General features: G+C 39.0%; 1 protein-coding gene across 1 annotated transcript in view; it reads left to right on the forward strand.

Moving 5' to 3' along the window:
* Positions 1–6,738, forward strand: part of slc35b1 (solute carrier family 35 member B1) — a 40,847-nt gene extending 34,109 nt beyond the window's left edge. The window contains exons 7-9 of the mRNA XM_041173533.1: positions 2,965–3,071; positions 3,258–3,411; positions 4,030–6,738. Coding sequence (XP_041029467.1) covers positions 2,965–3,071; positions 3,258–3,411; positions 4,030–4,088 — 320 coding nt within the window. The 3' untranslated portion in view covers positions 4,089–6,738. The remainder of the gene's footprint in view (positions 1–2,964; positions 3,072–3,257; positions 3,412–4,029) is intronic.
* Positions 6,739–15,325: the final 8,587 nt, after the last annotated feature.

The following is a 15,325-nucleotide window of genomic DNA, read 5'->3' on the forward strand; positions in this document are numbered from 1 at the left end:
TACTCCTGCTTTTTCCCCATACCACTTGATGTCTTTAGAGTCCAGAAATCTATCTATTTCCTCCTTAAGTATATTTAGTGACTTGGCCTACACAGCCCTCTGTTGTAGAGAGTTCCATAGGTTCACCACATCCTGAGTGAAGAAGTTTCTCCTCACCTCAGTCCTAAATGGCCTACTTTGTATCCTGAGATTGTGACCCCTTGGTCCGGACCCCCCCAGCCAGAGGAAACATCATCCCTGCATCCAGTCTGTCCAGCCAGCCCTGTTTATACGTTTCAATTAGATCCCCTCTCATTCTTCTAAACTCCAGTGAATACAGGCCTAGTCGGCCCAATTTCTCTTCATACAACAATCCTGCCACCCCAGGAATCAGTGGTGAACCTTTGCTGCACTCCCTCTATGGCATGTCTATCCTTGGGTAAGGAGACCAAAGCTGCACACAGCACTCCAGGTATCGTCTCACCAAGGCCTTGTATATCTGCAGTAAGACAGTTTTTGTTTGTTTATGAATTGTATTATATTCTCAGTGAAAAGTTTGCATGCCTTCAACGTTTTGATAGTTGCATTCCATATTTATTAACACATGCTTCTCTAATCCACAAGAGGGTGCTCAAGTAAAGGCATCTGAATTGTGATAGGTTTATATTATAGCTTGGCTTGCTTGAAATTTGAACCCAAATAGAGTTCTGCCTGGGCAAGTAATGCTCTCGACTTATGGTTAAAAGGCCTAATGAACTACACTATGCTAATGTGTCAGATTTGCTCAGGTTTCAGCATTCTCACCCCTGAGTCAGAAATTGTGGGTTTATGTCCCACTCTAGGGACTTGAGCATGAAATCTAGATGGGCTCTCCAGTGCAGTACTGAGGGAGTGCTGAACTATGAGGTGTTGACATGTAGGTGAGATGTTAAACTGAGGGCCACGTCTGTCCTCTCAGGTAGAAGATCCTATTACACCATTCCAAGAAGAGCAGGAATGTTCTCAGGTTTCCTGGCCAATACTTATCTTTCAACCAACATCACTTAAACGATAATTTGGTCATTTTTCTCATTGCTGTTTTAGGGCCTTTGCTGTGCCCAAATTGGCTGCAGCGTTTCCTGCTTTACGATACTGACTACACTTCAAAAAGTAATTAATTGGCTGTAAAGTTCTTTGGATGCTCTAAGGTTGCAAAAGGTACTATATAAATGCAAATCCATCTTTTTTTCTTTCTCTTGTGTTCACAGATTAATGATAAATGTTTGTAGTATTTGTGACATGTAGAAAAGGAGTTTAGAGTCTGTAAATATTGGGGGAGATATTCTTCTCTGGGTGCATTCTGGCATTTCTCTGTAGCACGGTCCCATCTTTCTGTAGACATTTGCTGTCATGGACCTTAGTTTTGAAAGCAATTATTCCATGCCTAACATATATTTCCGTGCATACATTTATCCGTTCCTCTAGAGCAATAATCCTACATAGTTTGACATGGGAATGCTTTGTATTTCATTTAATAAATGTTTGTGGGGGGATGGGGTTAGAGGGGATTTGCGGATATGGGGAAGCCATCGGTACCTGGTCTTGGCCCACTTCTCGCTAGAATCATAAGTGTGGTAACCCCAAGCCATATAGCAGTAAATGTTGCTCTTATTGGCTGTCATTCTAAAATGTATCAAAATTTATACTGTTGGAGGAGGTGATGATGAAAGTTAAGAATCCACAGTGGCACGTGAAAAGTAGAATATATGTTCTGATTGCTAATGGCTTTTTTCTTCCTTATGGAATAGTTCAATTCATGTGCTGGTGAATACATTTAATCAAACTGAGGATAGGTTATGTTTGTAAACCAATGAGTGTACCTCTTGTGTTAGAAGTGAATACTTTGAAGATAAAGTACATTCTATTTAAATAACATTTTTATCTGAATAAATTTAGAGCAACTAGGGCTCCAACATTAGTTCACAGAATATGTCCTATTTCCCACATGAAATCCAGTGGCATCTGTCAGTAAGATCCCCTTAGAGCATGTCCTTTCCTCAGAATTGATGCCAGTATATTTGGCCTGTTCCCAACCCTGTAGAATAGTTTTTCTTCCTAATGCTTGTTATTTTTTACTGTTCAGTGTGGGATGATTACTCTAACTTTGATAGCTAATTACTGTACACGAAAAGGTTAGTGCTAGATTTTCATGGTATCTTGATCCATGAAAGGTAGTCTGGCATGATTTTTCTGGCACAAAGCTTTTGTGTGTTATATAAATTGTATGGAAAAGTACTCCCCTTTCTTCAGCACTAAGTCTGTTTGTCTTGGATGGCATTAATGTCGTCTTCTGTTCAAATTATGTTGAGCTCTGGTTCTTTGCCACCTGGCGTGTGAAAATTTATATTTTGCCAATATAAAAAAGTTGTCTGAATTTTATTAAACCTGAAAAATGCTCAGTATATAAAGAAAGCAGGAAAGAATCTTCAAGAATGTTTCAGCATGCAGATTGCTATTGGAATTGGACATTCAGATTGCAGAGCTGCAGAGAAAGGGGTGTGGCTCCTCAAAGAACTACACATTTACTGCTTGGAATTTTTTAAATATTAGTACAAAAAATGTCTTATTACTTTGATTCAATAGTTGACCTGAAAAATTGGTTCAGATTAAGATTTAAAAATGTGAAGCAAATTAGAGGGATTTTAAAAAAACTAATCAATCTTTAACAGCTTATTTTGCTGCTGTGTTTTCATCCAGAGCTAATTTGTTGGAAAGAAATTGCATGTGAAAGAAATAAATGGAGCTTTCTGTTCCTTTCCATTTGTGCATCAAGGGTGCCATTAATTCTAATTTCCCTTCCTTGCTATCTAAAATGTATCTAGGTACGTTGTGTAAATTACGTATCTAAGCTGTTCACGCAGTACTGTTTTACCTATCACTTTTCATACACTACTTGAAATTTCAAATGAGTCCTCATTCCATTAACAGTTCCTGGTTTTCTTGCAGGTGTCCTGTGTACTGGAGAATTATGGGAATTTCTGAATTTCATTGAGCGCCACTCCAGTATTCTCTACCAGATACTTCTATTTAGTTTAACTAGTGCCCTAGGCCAGGTCAGTATCATTTGTATTACTGTGGAACATTAAAGGCTCACAAAATATACATTTGAGAAAATTTCAAGTAAACATTTACTTAATGTAAACAGCAAATAATTTTTGCATACATCCTCTTGCTACAAATGGGGAGTTAAGTGATAGAAATTCAGCACTTATATTAAAGTATGTCTTTCTCTTTTCCAGAGTTTCATCTTTATGACTGTTGTTTACTTTGGACCTTTAACCTGTTCAATCATTACTACAACCAGAAAGTTCTTTACTATCCTTGGTTCTGTACTTATTTTTGGTAATCCGATTAGCTCTTTGCAGTGGTTAGGCACTGTCTTTGTATTTTTAGGTAAGTGATGTAAACTTTTTCATAGCAGAAGCCTACAAAATATGAACATCAAAATACCAATTTAATTAGGGCAGTTCTCATAAGTGCCGGTAATTCAGCATTTGGCTCAATGACTATTAGGTTGTAATACCAACCCACAGATTAGGTCATTATTTTGCTGAACCCCTTAATTATAAGGGAAAAGCACTGAACAAAAGCTTGCCCCACCCCCTACAGGGAGGTGATCTTTGTTTATATTTTCAGTGTTCATGTCTTATTAATACCATCTGTATTTTACTGAAGTCCCCAGTGATTGAGGCGTTCACATGTTCTGGTGTTGTAGAGTTATAATACTGTTTTATCTTTGAACATTTTTTTATTTACGTAACTTAATCACACTTCTAAATCTTTAAGCTCACGTTCCTGTATGTGAATAACCGTGTAACTTCCTTGTCTGTTTTGGAAATTCCTCAAACCTCTTGCTCATCCAACCCTCTTAATCCATAAGTAAAAATGGTAATCTCTTCTTTTTGGCTGCCAAATTTGCCTAGATTAGGAGAATCTAGCATGAAATGCCTTTTATTAAACCTGCATTAATCTCTCTAAAATTGTTTTTATTTTCCTTTTTTCTCTCTTCAGGGCTTGGTTTAGATGCCAAATATGGAAAGGCAACTAAAAAACTCATCACTAAACACTGAAGTCATTATTTAATCAGAAGATTTTCATCACCAATTATGAACTTGATTTATTGATTTTTAAATTCCTTGATATGGCTGTTATGTCATCTAAATGTTGGAATGGTTCATTTTTTAAAAAATAACAATTTGTTTCCAAACTTTTTGTATGCCCATGTGAGTAGTTTAAAGTTTTACACCCGCACTTTGTGTAATACTTAACTTATTATCATGGATATGTTTATTAAGTATGACCTCGTATCAGGCTTGACTTGCAAATGCTATCAATAAAGTTCTAGTACTGATTATGGTTGTCAAAATTTGGCATGGATTGTTATGCAAAAATCCTGAATTTCTAAAAAGATAAAATTGTTCTTGTTAATTTTGTTATATTGTGTCTGTGTGTGTAGTGCCTTCTCAATCATTTTGCTTACATGAGTTTTTATAGCATTTGTCTCCATTTTTAATTGTTTTATGAAAAATTCCAGAAGCCTCCTGTCCTCATGTTTTAAAATGACATTGTCTATAGTGCCATGAAAAAGGTCAGTGGTTCTGTACAATTTGGATACTGATATGATTATATAATTATAACTTAAAGTTTCATCATTTGATTGCTAGTCTACATGACCCAGTTTAAAACACCTCAAAGGCATTTATTTCAATCCTACTCAAGCCTTATAAAAGCAAGAGAATCCAGATGCTGGAAATCTGAAATAATAGCTGAAAATACTCAGTCAGTCTGGCAACATGTATGGAGAGAGAAACAGAGTTAACGTTCAAAGGTCATCGACCTGACCTGAGTATTTCCAGCATGTTCTATTTTTAATACCCAAGTTTTTAAATTGTTTCAAAAAAGCTCCCAAAATGTAATAAGGGGTAACAATTAAGAACCGATTCATATAAAAAAATCATTAACTGTAGAGATTATTTTTAACTCCAGCTTCTGTACTTTGAAGCAAAAGTAGTTAGCAATTCCTATTTGCTACTGCCCAAAGTTTACTGTAGTCTGTGTGAAATTGAGCACAGCTTATTTAATGCCATTTTAATTTACATTTAACTGTACTGTGTGCAAAGTGATCTTTAGTAATGACTTGGGAGGGAGAAAGAAATGGTACATTACATGTTGGGAAACTAACCCACCACAATCTGATTTCATTACATTTTATTATGGACAGCCCATGTCAGTGAGCCATCTGTTCTTTGCCCATTGTCTCACATGGTTCACAGTATGACTTTTGTCTGTTGTGGAAGTTTTCCAAGAAACAAATAATCATCTATTTTCAAAATAAAAGCATTAAACAAGGTCTTTATTGTAATATATTTTGTACGTTTTTATATCGTTGGAATTACTGTGCGCACCATTGAAGGTAAATAATCAAAATGGTTCTTGTTAGAGCAGAGGAGATGAGGTATTAAATTTGAAAGCGGTGTTTATAGTTATGAATGGTTGGAGCAGAGTACATAAAACAATTTTTAGTCATCATGGATCCAGAAAAAGTCAATATAGGTAAAAGATTAAATGTGAGAAATTTAGATGGGGAGCAGGAGAAAGTTTTTGCAAATGGTTCTGAGACTGGAACACGCCATTGCAATTAGTAATTGAAACAAATAGGTAGTTGAAAGAAAGGGGCAAACAGAGGATATAGAATGGACACATGAGATAGGATTACTGCTTCTATGGAGAATGAAAAAAAAATGTGGACTGATTGGGCCAATGGCTTGTTCCATGCTAGAATTCCCTATAAATAGAGTCCACTCCAGTTACTGAGTTAAAGGGTAGAAAAAGATGAGCTTCTATAGCAGAATAAGGTATCGGTTAATCCTATAAATACCTGTACTATAAGTTTTGATTTCATTTGGGTAGTCTTTGTGACATTGAGGGGCAAGAGTAGTCTTTCTACATCCATAGGTCGTCATCTGGTTGATTTCTCACTTTGGAAGTGATGTATAGCATAAGAGGTGACAGAGGTAGCCTTGACAATTTATGGGGAGTTGTTAAATGCCATCTATGGAAGTGATTTAGTGACTGAGTTTTCCAACTTTTTGGAGCAAGATGCCAGATCTTTGTGATATAATCAGTAAGTGGTCATGGCTGAATCTAGATGTATTTGTACTTATCTTTAGTATAGATGTAAAACAGAAATCAGTTTGCTTGACGTTGAAGGGGCATTTCTGTCCTGCGCTCTCTGGTTCCGCTTCCTGGAGCCACAAATAAGCAAAATGAGCACTATTCATGAAAAACACCCTAGAGGCAGCTGATCCTTGTCTGGGTTCACAGGTATTTCATATCTCAGGCAATTCTATAGGCTTTGACAGAAGGAACACATGGGGTCAAGATGCAGTTTCAGATGCTGCATTGCTTGCTTTGTAACAGGACTCGCATCAGCAATCCACTGTTTTCTAGGTCCCTAGAGAAGGAGGAAAGCAATGACGTGCATTTAACTGTTTTGAACTTTGAAAACAATATTTATAGCACTTTCGCTTTATATGCTGAGGCGAGTGTGACTGGGGGTAAGACTGCGTTGATCGTTTTTGTTCTCATTGTATTTGATCCAGTTATTGTTTGTTTCCTGGATTGGGGAGTGAATAATACACAATGATATATTTAAAGTCAAAATACATTGTTGTTTCATATTTTTGGTCTCAAAGTTCAAATAAAAACAATTTTCAATAATTGGCGTCTGTTGTACAGAATGTCCTCTAGTCTGATGCACAAGGGCATCACTCAATATTTGATCACAAAAGGCCTATGGTCCCAATACCTTTGTGCAAATCAGGAGCTGATCAAATTTTGATGAACTGTGCTGGTGATTATACAGCCTGTCACAATAATATTTAGTGTGATAATCATTACTGTCTAATATTGCAGTGTACTGCTTCTGCCTAATTCTCTGCTGTCAACTTGTACATGTGCAACATCTGGCTCTTTATCCTTTGAATTCCACGTGGCTTTAGGTCCTTGAGATTCAGAGTACCTACTTTTACTACTGAAAACTACTTAACCAAGTCCTATATTCGGAATTAGGGGCTGTTTAAAAAAAAAAATTGCCAAGTTACAATGTCTGCTTTAAAATTAGGATATGAGTAATTGAAATCTTACAACCCAGATAAAAATTAATTTCAGCTTCTGAGTTTAGCCAAAACCCAAAATTCAGAATGAGGTTATGTGTATATGGCAGCTGTAACTTGAAAGTCCTTTGCTCTTTTAGAGATTTTCTCAAGCCCTTAACCAGTCTCCAAATACAGATTGAAACAATTGTATCATTGCATTGTGCTTAATGGATTTAATGTGAAAACACCAAGATTTTAATTTGCACCACTGTATTCCATTTAATCAGAATTGTGTAAATTATCTGTTTATATTAACTTATTGCTGTCATGCCTTTTATGTAATCTCAGCTATTCAGTCTCAGACATAATATAAAAAGATACTTGCATAGCACCTTTCATGTCCTCAGAATGTGCCAAGACAATAAATTATATTTGCAGGTACTGCTTTGGAGGCAATTGTGATTACCAACTTGCACCGCAATATTCTACAAACAGCACCTAAGATAAATCACAAAGTAATAATACAGCTAAAGATGCCAGGTCAAGATAAGAAAGCATACAAACAGGATCCTTGGATTTATAAATAGAGGTATTGAGTACAAAAACATGGAAGTTATGCTAAACCACAAATTGCTATTTGGACCTCAGTTGGAGTATTGTCAAATTTGGGGCTCTCAAGGAAGGATGTTAAGGCCTTGCGGGTGGTGAAGAGGCTATTTCCTAGAGTGATGCCACAGATGAATGTTTTTTAATCAACAGCAGCTTGTATTTATATAGCACCTTTAATTAAAACATCCAAGGTGCTTGACAGGAACATTATAAAGCAGTTTGTCACCAAAGCACATGAGATATTGGGGTAGATGGCCAAAGGCTTGTCAAAGAGGTAGATTTTAAGAAGCATCTTTCAGGAAGAAAGATGTAGAGACGTTTAGGGAGGGAATTCCATGTCTTAGAGTCTTGGCAGTTGAAGGCACAGCCACCAATGGTGGAATGATTGAAATTGAGATGCTCAAGAGGCCAGAATTCGAGGAGGGCATATATGTCAGAAGGTTGTGGGGTGTTGGGGATGGTGGTGTGTGTCAGCTTCACCTCTGACTTCTGAGTGGTCCGAATCACTCCCACTCCCTGGGTTCTACACCTTGGACTTATTTGGGGGTTGTGACAAAGTGCAGCAGACAACTAGTTTTGGTGCAAAAAAAAAACTGGGTTTATTGAAGTCACAAATGAACATATAACATTAAGATTACATTGAGATTATACAGATCTACAAAGTACACTTAGTTAAGAAAGGGGAATACACGGCATAACGAGGGAAAATCACGCTACTAGTCCCCTTACCCTTGTCCCAACCCCAAAACCTAACTAAAGTGAACTAGGAGAGTTCAGGGATCATGCTCACCATCCAGGGTTCCTTGATTGTTCGAAATCCAGCCAGCTAAGCTGGGTGCAGTTTTGGGGTACGCTCTTTATGTCCTCTGGGGCCTGCCGTCCCCATGTGGTCCTGGTCTGTGGAATCTGTGAAGGTTCTTCAGTTGGGTGGAGGATGCGGTTGTGGGTGGTCGATCTTCGTGGAGGGCTGTGGTTGCGGCCTTGTTGTCTTTGGTTGAGCCTGCCACCCCGTGCCCCTTGCCGTGATGTTGCCTACAGGCCTGTAACCTCCAGATCTCCTCCCTCTGCTTGGCTCAGCTACCTCTCCCTGTTTAAACTCTGCTTCAACTGCCCCAAAACTGCTCACCCTCCTGTGTTAGCTTTACCTACATAATTGGTGTCTCAGTTATAGTGTTTTTTCGAATTTCTTATCTGAAACCAAATCAAGGTTAGTTCTTTGTCTGATTTGGGCTTTTTCAGGTGATTGTTGTCTCATTTTTAATGGGCTTGCATGATGTTTATCATTGTCTTCCTGCCCCCATAACTAATCTTGAACTGAAAGCCATTATATATGTGAAGTATTGATGGGTTCGCATAATTGCATTGATTGCTGTCTTCCTGCCTTAGTAGTTAGTAGTGATTATTTATGCAAGATTTTGATAGGCTTTAGTTTCGTGTAAGATGAAGTCTTTCTCTGGGTTGATTGTTTTAAAGGGAAGAATGTGTATTCTGTCTCCTCTCGTCTGGTTCCAGGCAACAATCCACACTGCACTCAACAAGCCCGAGTATGTCCATCCCCAGGCCTTCATGGGCTGCAGGATTCTACACTTAACTCAGCAGTTGGGTCCTCTGCCATATAAGTCCAAAAGTCATATCCTTGTTGATGATATGAAAAATGTGGGAACTTTGAGAACCCTTCAGGGACTGGAGGAGATTACAGAGATAGGGGATGTGAGACCATGAAGAAATTTGAAAATAAGGGTGAGAATTTTAAAATTGGCTCCAGGCTAAGCAATGGCTCAATGTAGGTCAGCAAACTTTGGGGTGATAATGAATGGGGCTTGGTATGAGTCAGGTCACAGGCAGCAAAATTTTAAATGACCACCATGTGGAGAGACTAGAGAAGCTGGGATTGTTCTCCTTATGGCAGAGAAGTTTTAAGGGGAGGTTTAAAATTGGTGTTCAAAATTATGAAGGGTCTTGATAAGAGTAGCTGGGTAGGAACTTTTCACTGACAGGCAGATCAATAAACAGAAGACATAGATTTAAGATAATTGGCAAGAGAGCCAAGCGAGGTGAAATTTTTTTCACACTGAGTTATTAACTGGAACACTGCCTGAAAAGGTGGTGGAATTGGATATCCAAAAAGGAAATATTTGCACTGCCATCAGAAAAGAGCACAAAAAAGGGGCTAATTGGGTAACTCTGCCAAAGAGCCCGCACAGATATGATGGTTCAAAAGGCCTCCATCTGTGCTCTATGATTTTATTGATTGGGCTTTTAGTGAGAAGTTCAGGTATAAACCAAAACTTTATAAAAAAAATGTAAGTATACTTAGGATTGGCTCAGGTGATGAAGTTTATTGAGAGCTTGTAGATGCCATGATACCAGTGGGTGGTGGAATAGCACAGATTTACTTCTCAGGAATGTGATCAGTGAGCTTACCTCATCAAGGTATCCTTGGAGGAGGAAACCTGAAAGCATCTGGATATTGTGTGTCTGGGAGAAGCAGCGAAGCACAGCGGAAGCCTATATGTTGTTACAATCCCTATAGAGACCAATAACTTATTTAATACTGCATTTCCCTAGCGACTGATGGAAATAAACCAAAGGACAGGATTTCATGTTTTACGTCTTTTTACAGTTACAAAAAATATAAAATCAATGTAAATCAAACACTACTCAACAAGAAACTAATACATCAAACTAAACAAAAGGTACTTTCACAACTAACTAATGCAATCAGGATCAAAAACAAAAATAGCTAGAAAGACTCAGCAGGTCTGACAGCATCTGTGGAGAGGAAGGCAGAGTTAATGTTTCAAGTCCGTATGACTCTTCATCAGATCTAAAGAAAAATAGAAATGAGGTGAAATATAAGCTGTTTGAGAGGGGTGGGACAGGTGGAGCTGGATAGAGGGCCAGTGATAGGTGGAGGCAAAGAAGAGATTGCCAAAGATGTCATAGACATAAGGACAAAGGGGTGTTGATGGTGGTGATATTAGCTAAAGGATGTGCTAATGGTAACATTAAGGGTAGAAAGCAAGACGAGCAAGTGACAGATGGCCCTAGTGGGGGTGTGGTAGGGGGAAGGGATCAAAATAGGCTAAAAGGTATTTTTCTTTTTCCACCAATTCTATTATTATTTTTAAATTTATTTCATCCATCTCCACCTTTTAGCCTATTTCGATGCCTTCCCCCTACCTTACCCCCATTAGGGTCAGGAGGTGAAGCACAATCCTCAATGAGAAGCACCAAGTCTCCCTGACTCCTGGAACATAAGAACATAAGAAAAAGGAGTAGGAATAGGTTGTACTGTCCTTTGAGCCTATTCCACCATTCAGTAAAATCATGGGTAACCTTCTAACTCAATTCTATTCACCCTGGCCACACATCCATGGATTCCCTTGGTATGCAAAAATCTACCAATCTCAGTCTTGAAGATACTCAGTGAGGATTCACTTCCTCTGGGGGGAGAGAATTCCATGGATTTGAAACCTTATACAATGCTATATGTCACAGGCTGACATGAACGATCCTTCCCTACAGCTTGTCTCTTCCTACTCCTTCACTCCAATTTGTGTTTCTCTTCCTCCTACACTTGCTCCAGTTTGTATTACTCTCTCTTGCACGCCCTCCTCCAACTTGTGTTACTCTCTCTGCTTCCTCCAATTGCTCTCAGGGCTCAGAGTGTTACCAGGTGATTTTCTTTGCTCCTGAAGCCACCATCACAAACTTCAAATAAGTGATGCGTTCCAAATAGCCAGGAGATCAGCAGGGCTCAAACAAAGAAGTTTAATTGCAAGTCATGACAGCCAGTGTGTGCAATTGTGCGATTTCCACGTGCAAGGACTATTTCTCCTGAGTCACCAGCAGCAGCGCTCAGAAGACCAAGTCCCCATTCATTGGACTCCTGGCCAAAGGGGGAAGATTGGAACCTTAATCTACATTTAATTCCATCTGCTGCTCATCAGCCCAAGTAGTTAAACAAAGGAAATTCTTTGCAGTTCATCTGCATTAAAAATGTTCAGCAGAATGTGCTGCTTCTAAAATCATACTGTGATCTTCATGTAATGATTTTTAGATGAATAGTGATAGCTAAGTTAACTGTCCTTAGCCTGGACAGATGTTCAAGTGCCACAATTGGTCTCAGTGCCCTGAATTAGGGACATGCAAAACAGCAACATCAACAGCTTAGTGTAAATGGCACATCTAACATCATAAAACGCTCCAAGGTGCTTAACAAGCCCAATATCAATAAAACCATTGAGCCACAGAGGAGATGTCAGGGCAGATGAGCAAAAGTTTGATCGAAAAGTCAGATTTTAAGAAACATCTTAAAAAAAGGACTGAAGATAGAGAGGCAGAGAGATTTATGGAGGGAATTTCAGAGTTTAGGAGCTAGTCAGCTGTAAGCATTGACACCAGTGGTGGAGAGATTCAAATCAGGGGTGAACAAAAGGCCAGTGTTGAGAAGAGCACAGAGATCTCAAAGGCTTTTGGGCTAGAGGAGGCTACAGGGATTCGGAGGCACGAGACCAGAAAGGTATCTGCAAACCAGGATCAGGATTTTAAAACTGAGGCATTGTCAAACCAGGAGCCAGTTAAGGCCAGCGAGCACAGGGGTAATTAGTGAACAAGGTTTTTAGTGAGTTAAGACAGCAGAGTTTTGGATGAGGACAAATTTCTGCACAAATCTTAAGAAGATCATGGTACTTGCAACTTGCCATTACCACTGCTTCCTGAAACAGTTATGTGCATTTTTGATAAATAGAGAGTTGGGTTTCAATGCATCCATAGTTGATAAGGTTTCCTACAATCTATGCCCTTCTACATATAAATTGGCTATTGGGTGAGGTACCAGAAGATCACTAGTGTTTCTGGAATTGAACTCCAGCAAAATTCAGTAGCATCAGGGAAAGAGAGTGTAAAATTGGATGGAAAAAGTTAAATCCACTAATTTTAACTTTATTTTGCAAGGAGATGCTATGGCCTGAAAAGGTGTTTCTTATGTATGTAATCATAAAAGCATTCAGCCAGCTAGGTCTGTCACTGCAGCTACTTAGTATTCTGCAGCATGGAGTGACCTTATCATTTCTTGCAGAGCCGATTTTAGAAGACTTCAGTTTTGATATATTTCATTCAAAGTCCTTTGAATGTCAATTAATCCGGCTAATCTGCTGCTCTGTACTTGTTTGGCAGCACTAAAAGCTGACAGGAAGGGGAATAGTGAACAAATGTTCATCATTTGTGCAATTTTCTATCAAATATTTCTTGCTCAAGTTAGATTATTAGGGCAGTAACCTTTCAAATGAAAGCTGTAGTGTAAAATTAAGTGTCATCTTTGAAATGTTCATTCTAAAATGAATTCCCTGAAAATACTTTTGATTTGATCACTCATTGCCTGAATCGCAAAACATAAAAGTACACTTTTGCTGCACGTTATTTAGATATGCATTTGCCGGATGTGAAGCTGATCCCTCCAGCAAGTAGATTTGTGGCTTGTGCAATTGACTTTAAGCCATTTATTCTAGCCCGCAATGGTTGATCCTACCACAAAAGCCTCCTCCCGCCCCTCTTATAAAATATAAATTGGGTCACAACTCGTGATGGGCATTCAGTTTCCTGTTAACTATCGAATCAAACAATATTGCTGGATTTGGGTGTCTTGTGTATTGCTGCTTTTCTCAACAATGCTGGTAAGCATACCAGTGTCTCCTGGTATATATGCTTTTAGATACGACTGAGAGTTGAACACACTGCTCTCACTGACTGATAACCATCAGTTCTCACTTGAGTCTCCAGATGGACAACCATGCAACTCTGGAGCATTTCACCTCTGGAAAAAAAACTTGCAAATAACTGCATTTTGATTTGATATTCACCACAATGCCATTTTCTAACCTCTCTGCACATGAACGTAAAGATCAGCTCCTTTATAATTTTTCATCATATCAAGCAAATGAGCTATTGCGTTTGAAAAAACTGTTCTGAAACATTGGATATCAGCAATCACCCTCTTTTTATTTTACTTTATTTTTTCCTTTCTTTGGATTACCACCTGCTCACTATGTTTCAGCAACTGAAAGGGCATGCATTCAAACAACCTGTCCCTAAGCCTAGTTTTATGCTAAGACTATTTTAATTGAATGAAAATAGGTGGCACTGGATAGCTCAGTGACACCAAGGCAAGAAATAGCTCTGTAAGTACTTCCCTCAGGTTGAGAGCACCACTAATAACACTCTTATATTCAAAATCAGCTAAAGAGTTCTAAATAAAATATCCCCAAATTATTATTCTGCCAACAACATTAATGATGCACTCAACATTCTGGCAATCTTAAGCACATCATGTAACCCCTCTTCAGGTCCATGTGGGCCACACAAAATTCCAGAAGGAAGGCAGACATTTTACTTCTCCTGTAGATCCTATGCGTTTTGGACCTGTGGATGGCCAGGCTGGGGGCACTGAAGAGATCAAATGCAGATTGGGTGACTGCTTTGTGGAACACCTCTGTTCAGTGCACAAATGTGACTGGTGATTTGCTATTTTAATTCTCCACCTTGCTCTCATTTTGACACCAGTCTGCTTATGCTAAGGATATATGAGAATGGTATATGCTGTTTTTTGTCCCTCATCTCCACATGTCATGGTTTAAATAGTGAGGGGTATTTCACAACATTGACTGTAACCTAATGAACTGAAGGGCAGCAACAAGATACACATGTGCAATTGTTGAAAAGGCCCAATGTTCAGCAATGACCACTTGCAACATGAAAGAGTTTAACCACCTCCCCATGGTATTTAACAGTATAAGATCAATGTTTTGACATCACCGTTGGCCAGAAGACTAACTGGATCAGCCACAGAAATGCTGTTGCTGTAAAAGCAAAACAGAGGCTGGGCCTTGTGCAAGGTCTCACCTCTTGACTTCCAAAGCCTTCTCACCACCTATGGGACATGAGTAACACCCTAGTCCACTTCTCCATCACCCTCAACACCTCATTCCCTCCCCACTGCACCTTCCCATGTAATTACAGAAGATGTAACACCTGCTCCTTTACCTCCTCCCTCCTCACTGTCCAAGGTCCAAACACTCCTTCCGGGTGCAGAAGTGATTCACTTGCACTTCTTTCAATTTAGTCTATTGCATTCGCTGCTCACAATGTGGTCTCTGCTAAGCTGGGGAGACTAAACATAGACTGGGTGATCGCTTTGTGGAACACCTTTGCTTAGTCCACAAGCATGACCTAGACCTCTTTGTTGCTTGCCATTTCAATTCACCATCTTGCTCTCATGCTCACATTTCTGTCCTCGGCTTGCTACAATGTTTCAGTGAAGCCCAACACAAACTAGAGGAACAGCAACTCATTTTCCGATTAGGCACTTTGCAGCCTTCTGGGCTCAACTCAACTCAACATTGAGTTCAACAATTTAAAACTGTAATCTTTGCCCCTCTATTTTATCTCCTTTGCTTTGCATGTGTTGGTCTTAACCTTGTTTTTCTCAATTTTGCTATCAGATAGCAGCTTTCATTATTCAGCTATTTACATCTACTTTGGACCCACCTTTGTTTTGTTACTTGTCCCATCACTGCTCCCTTTGGCTCTGCCCACTAACT

The sequence above is a fragment of the Carcharodon carcharias genome, chromosome 23 (assembly GCF_017639515.1).
Source record: "Carcharodon carcharias isolate sCarCar2 chromosome 23, sCarCar2.pri, whole genome shotgun sequence".
NCBI lineage: Eukaryota > Metazoa > Chordata > Chondrichthyes > Lamniformes > Lamnidae > Carcharodon > Carcharodon carcharias.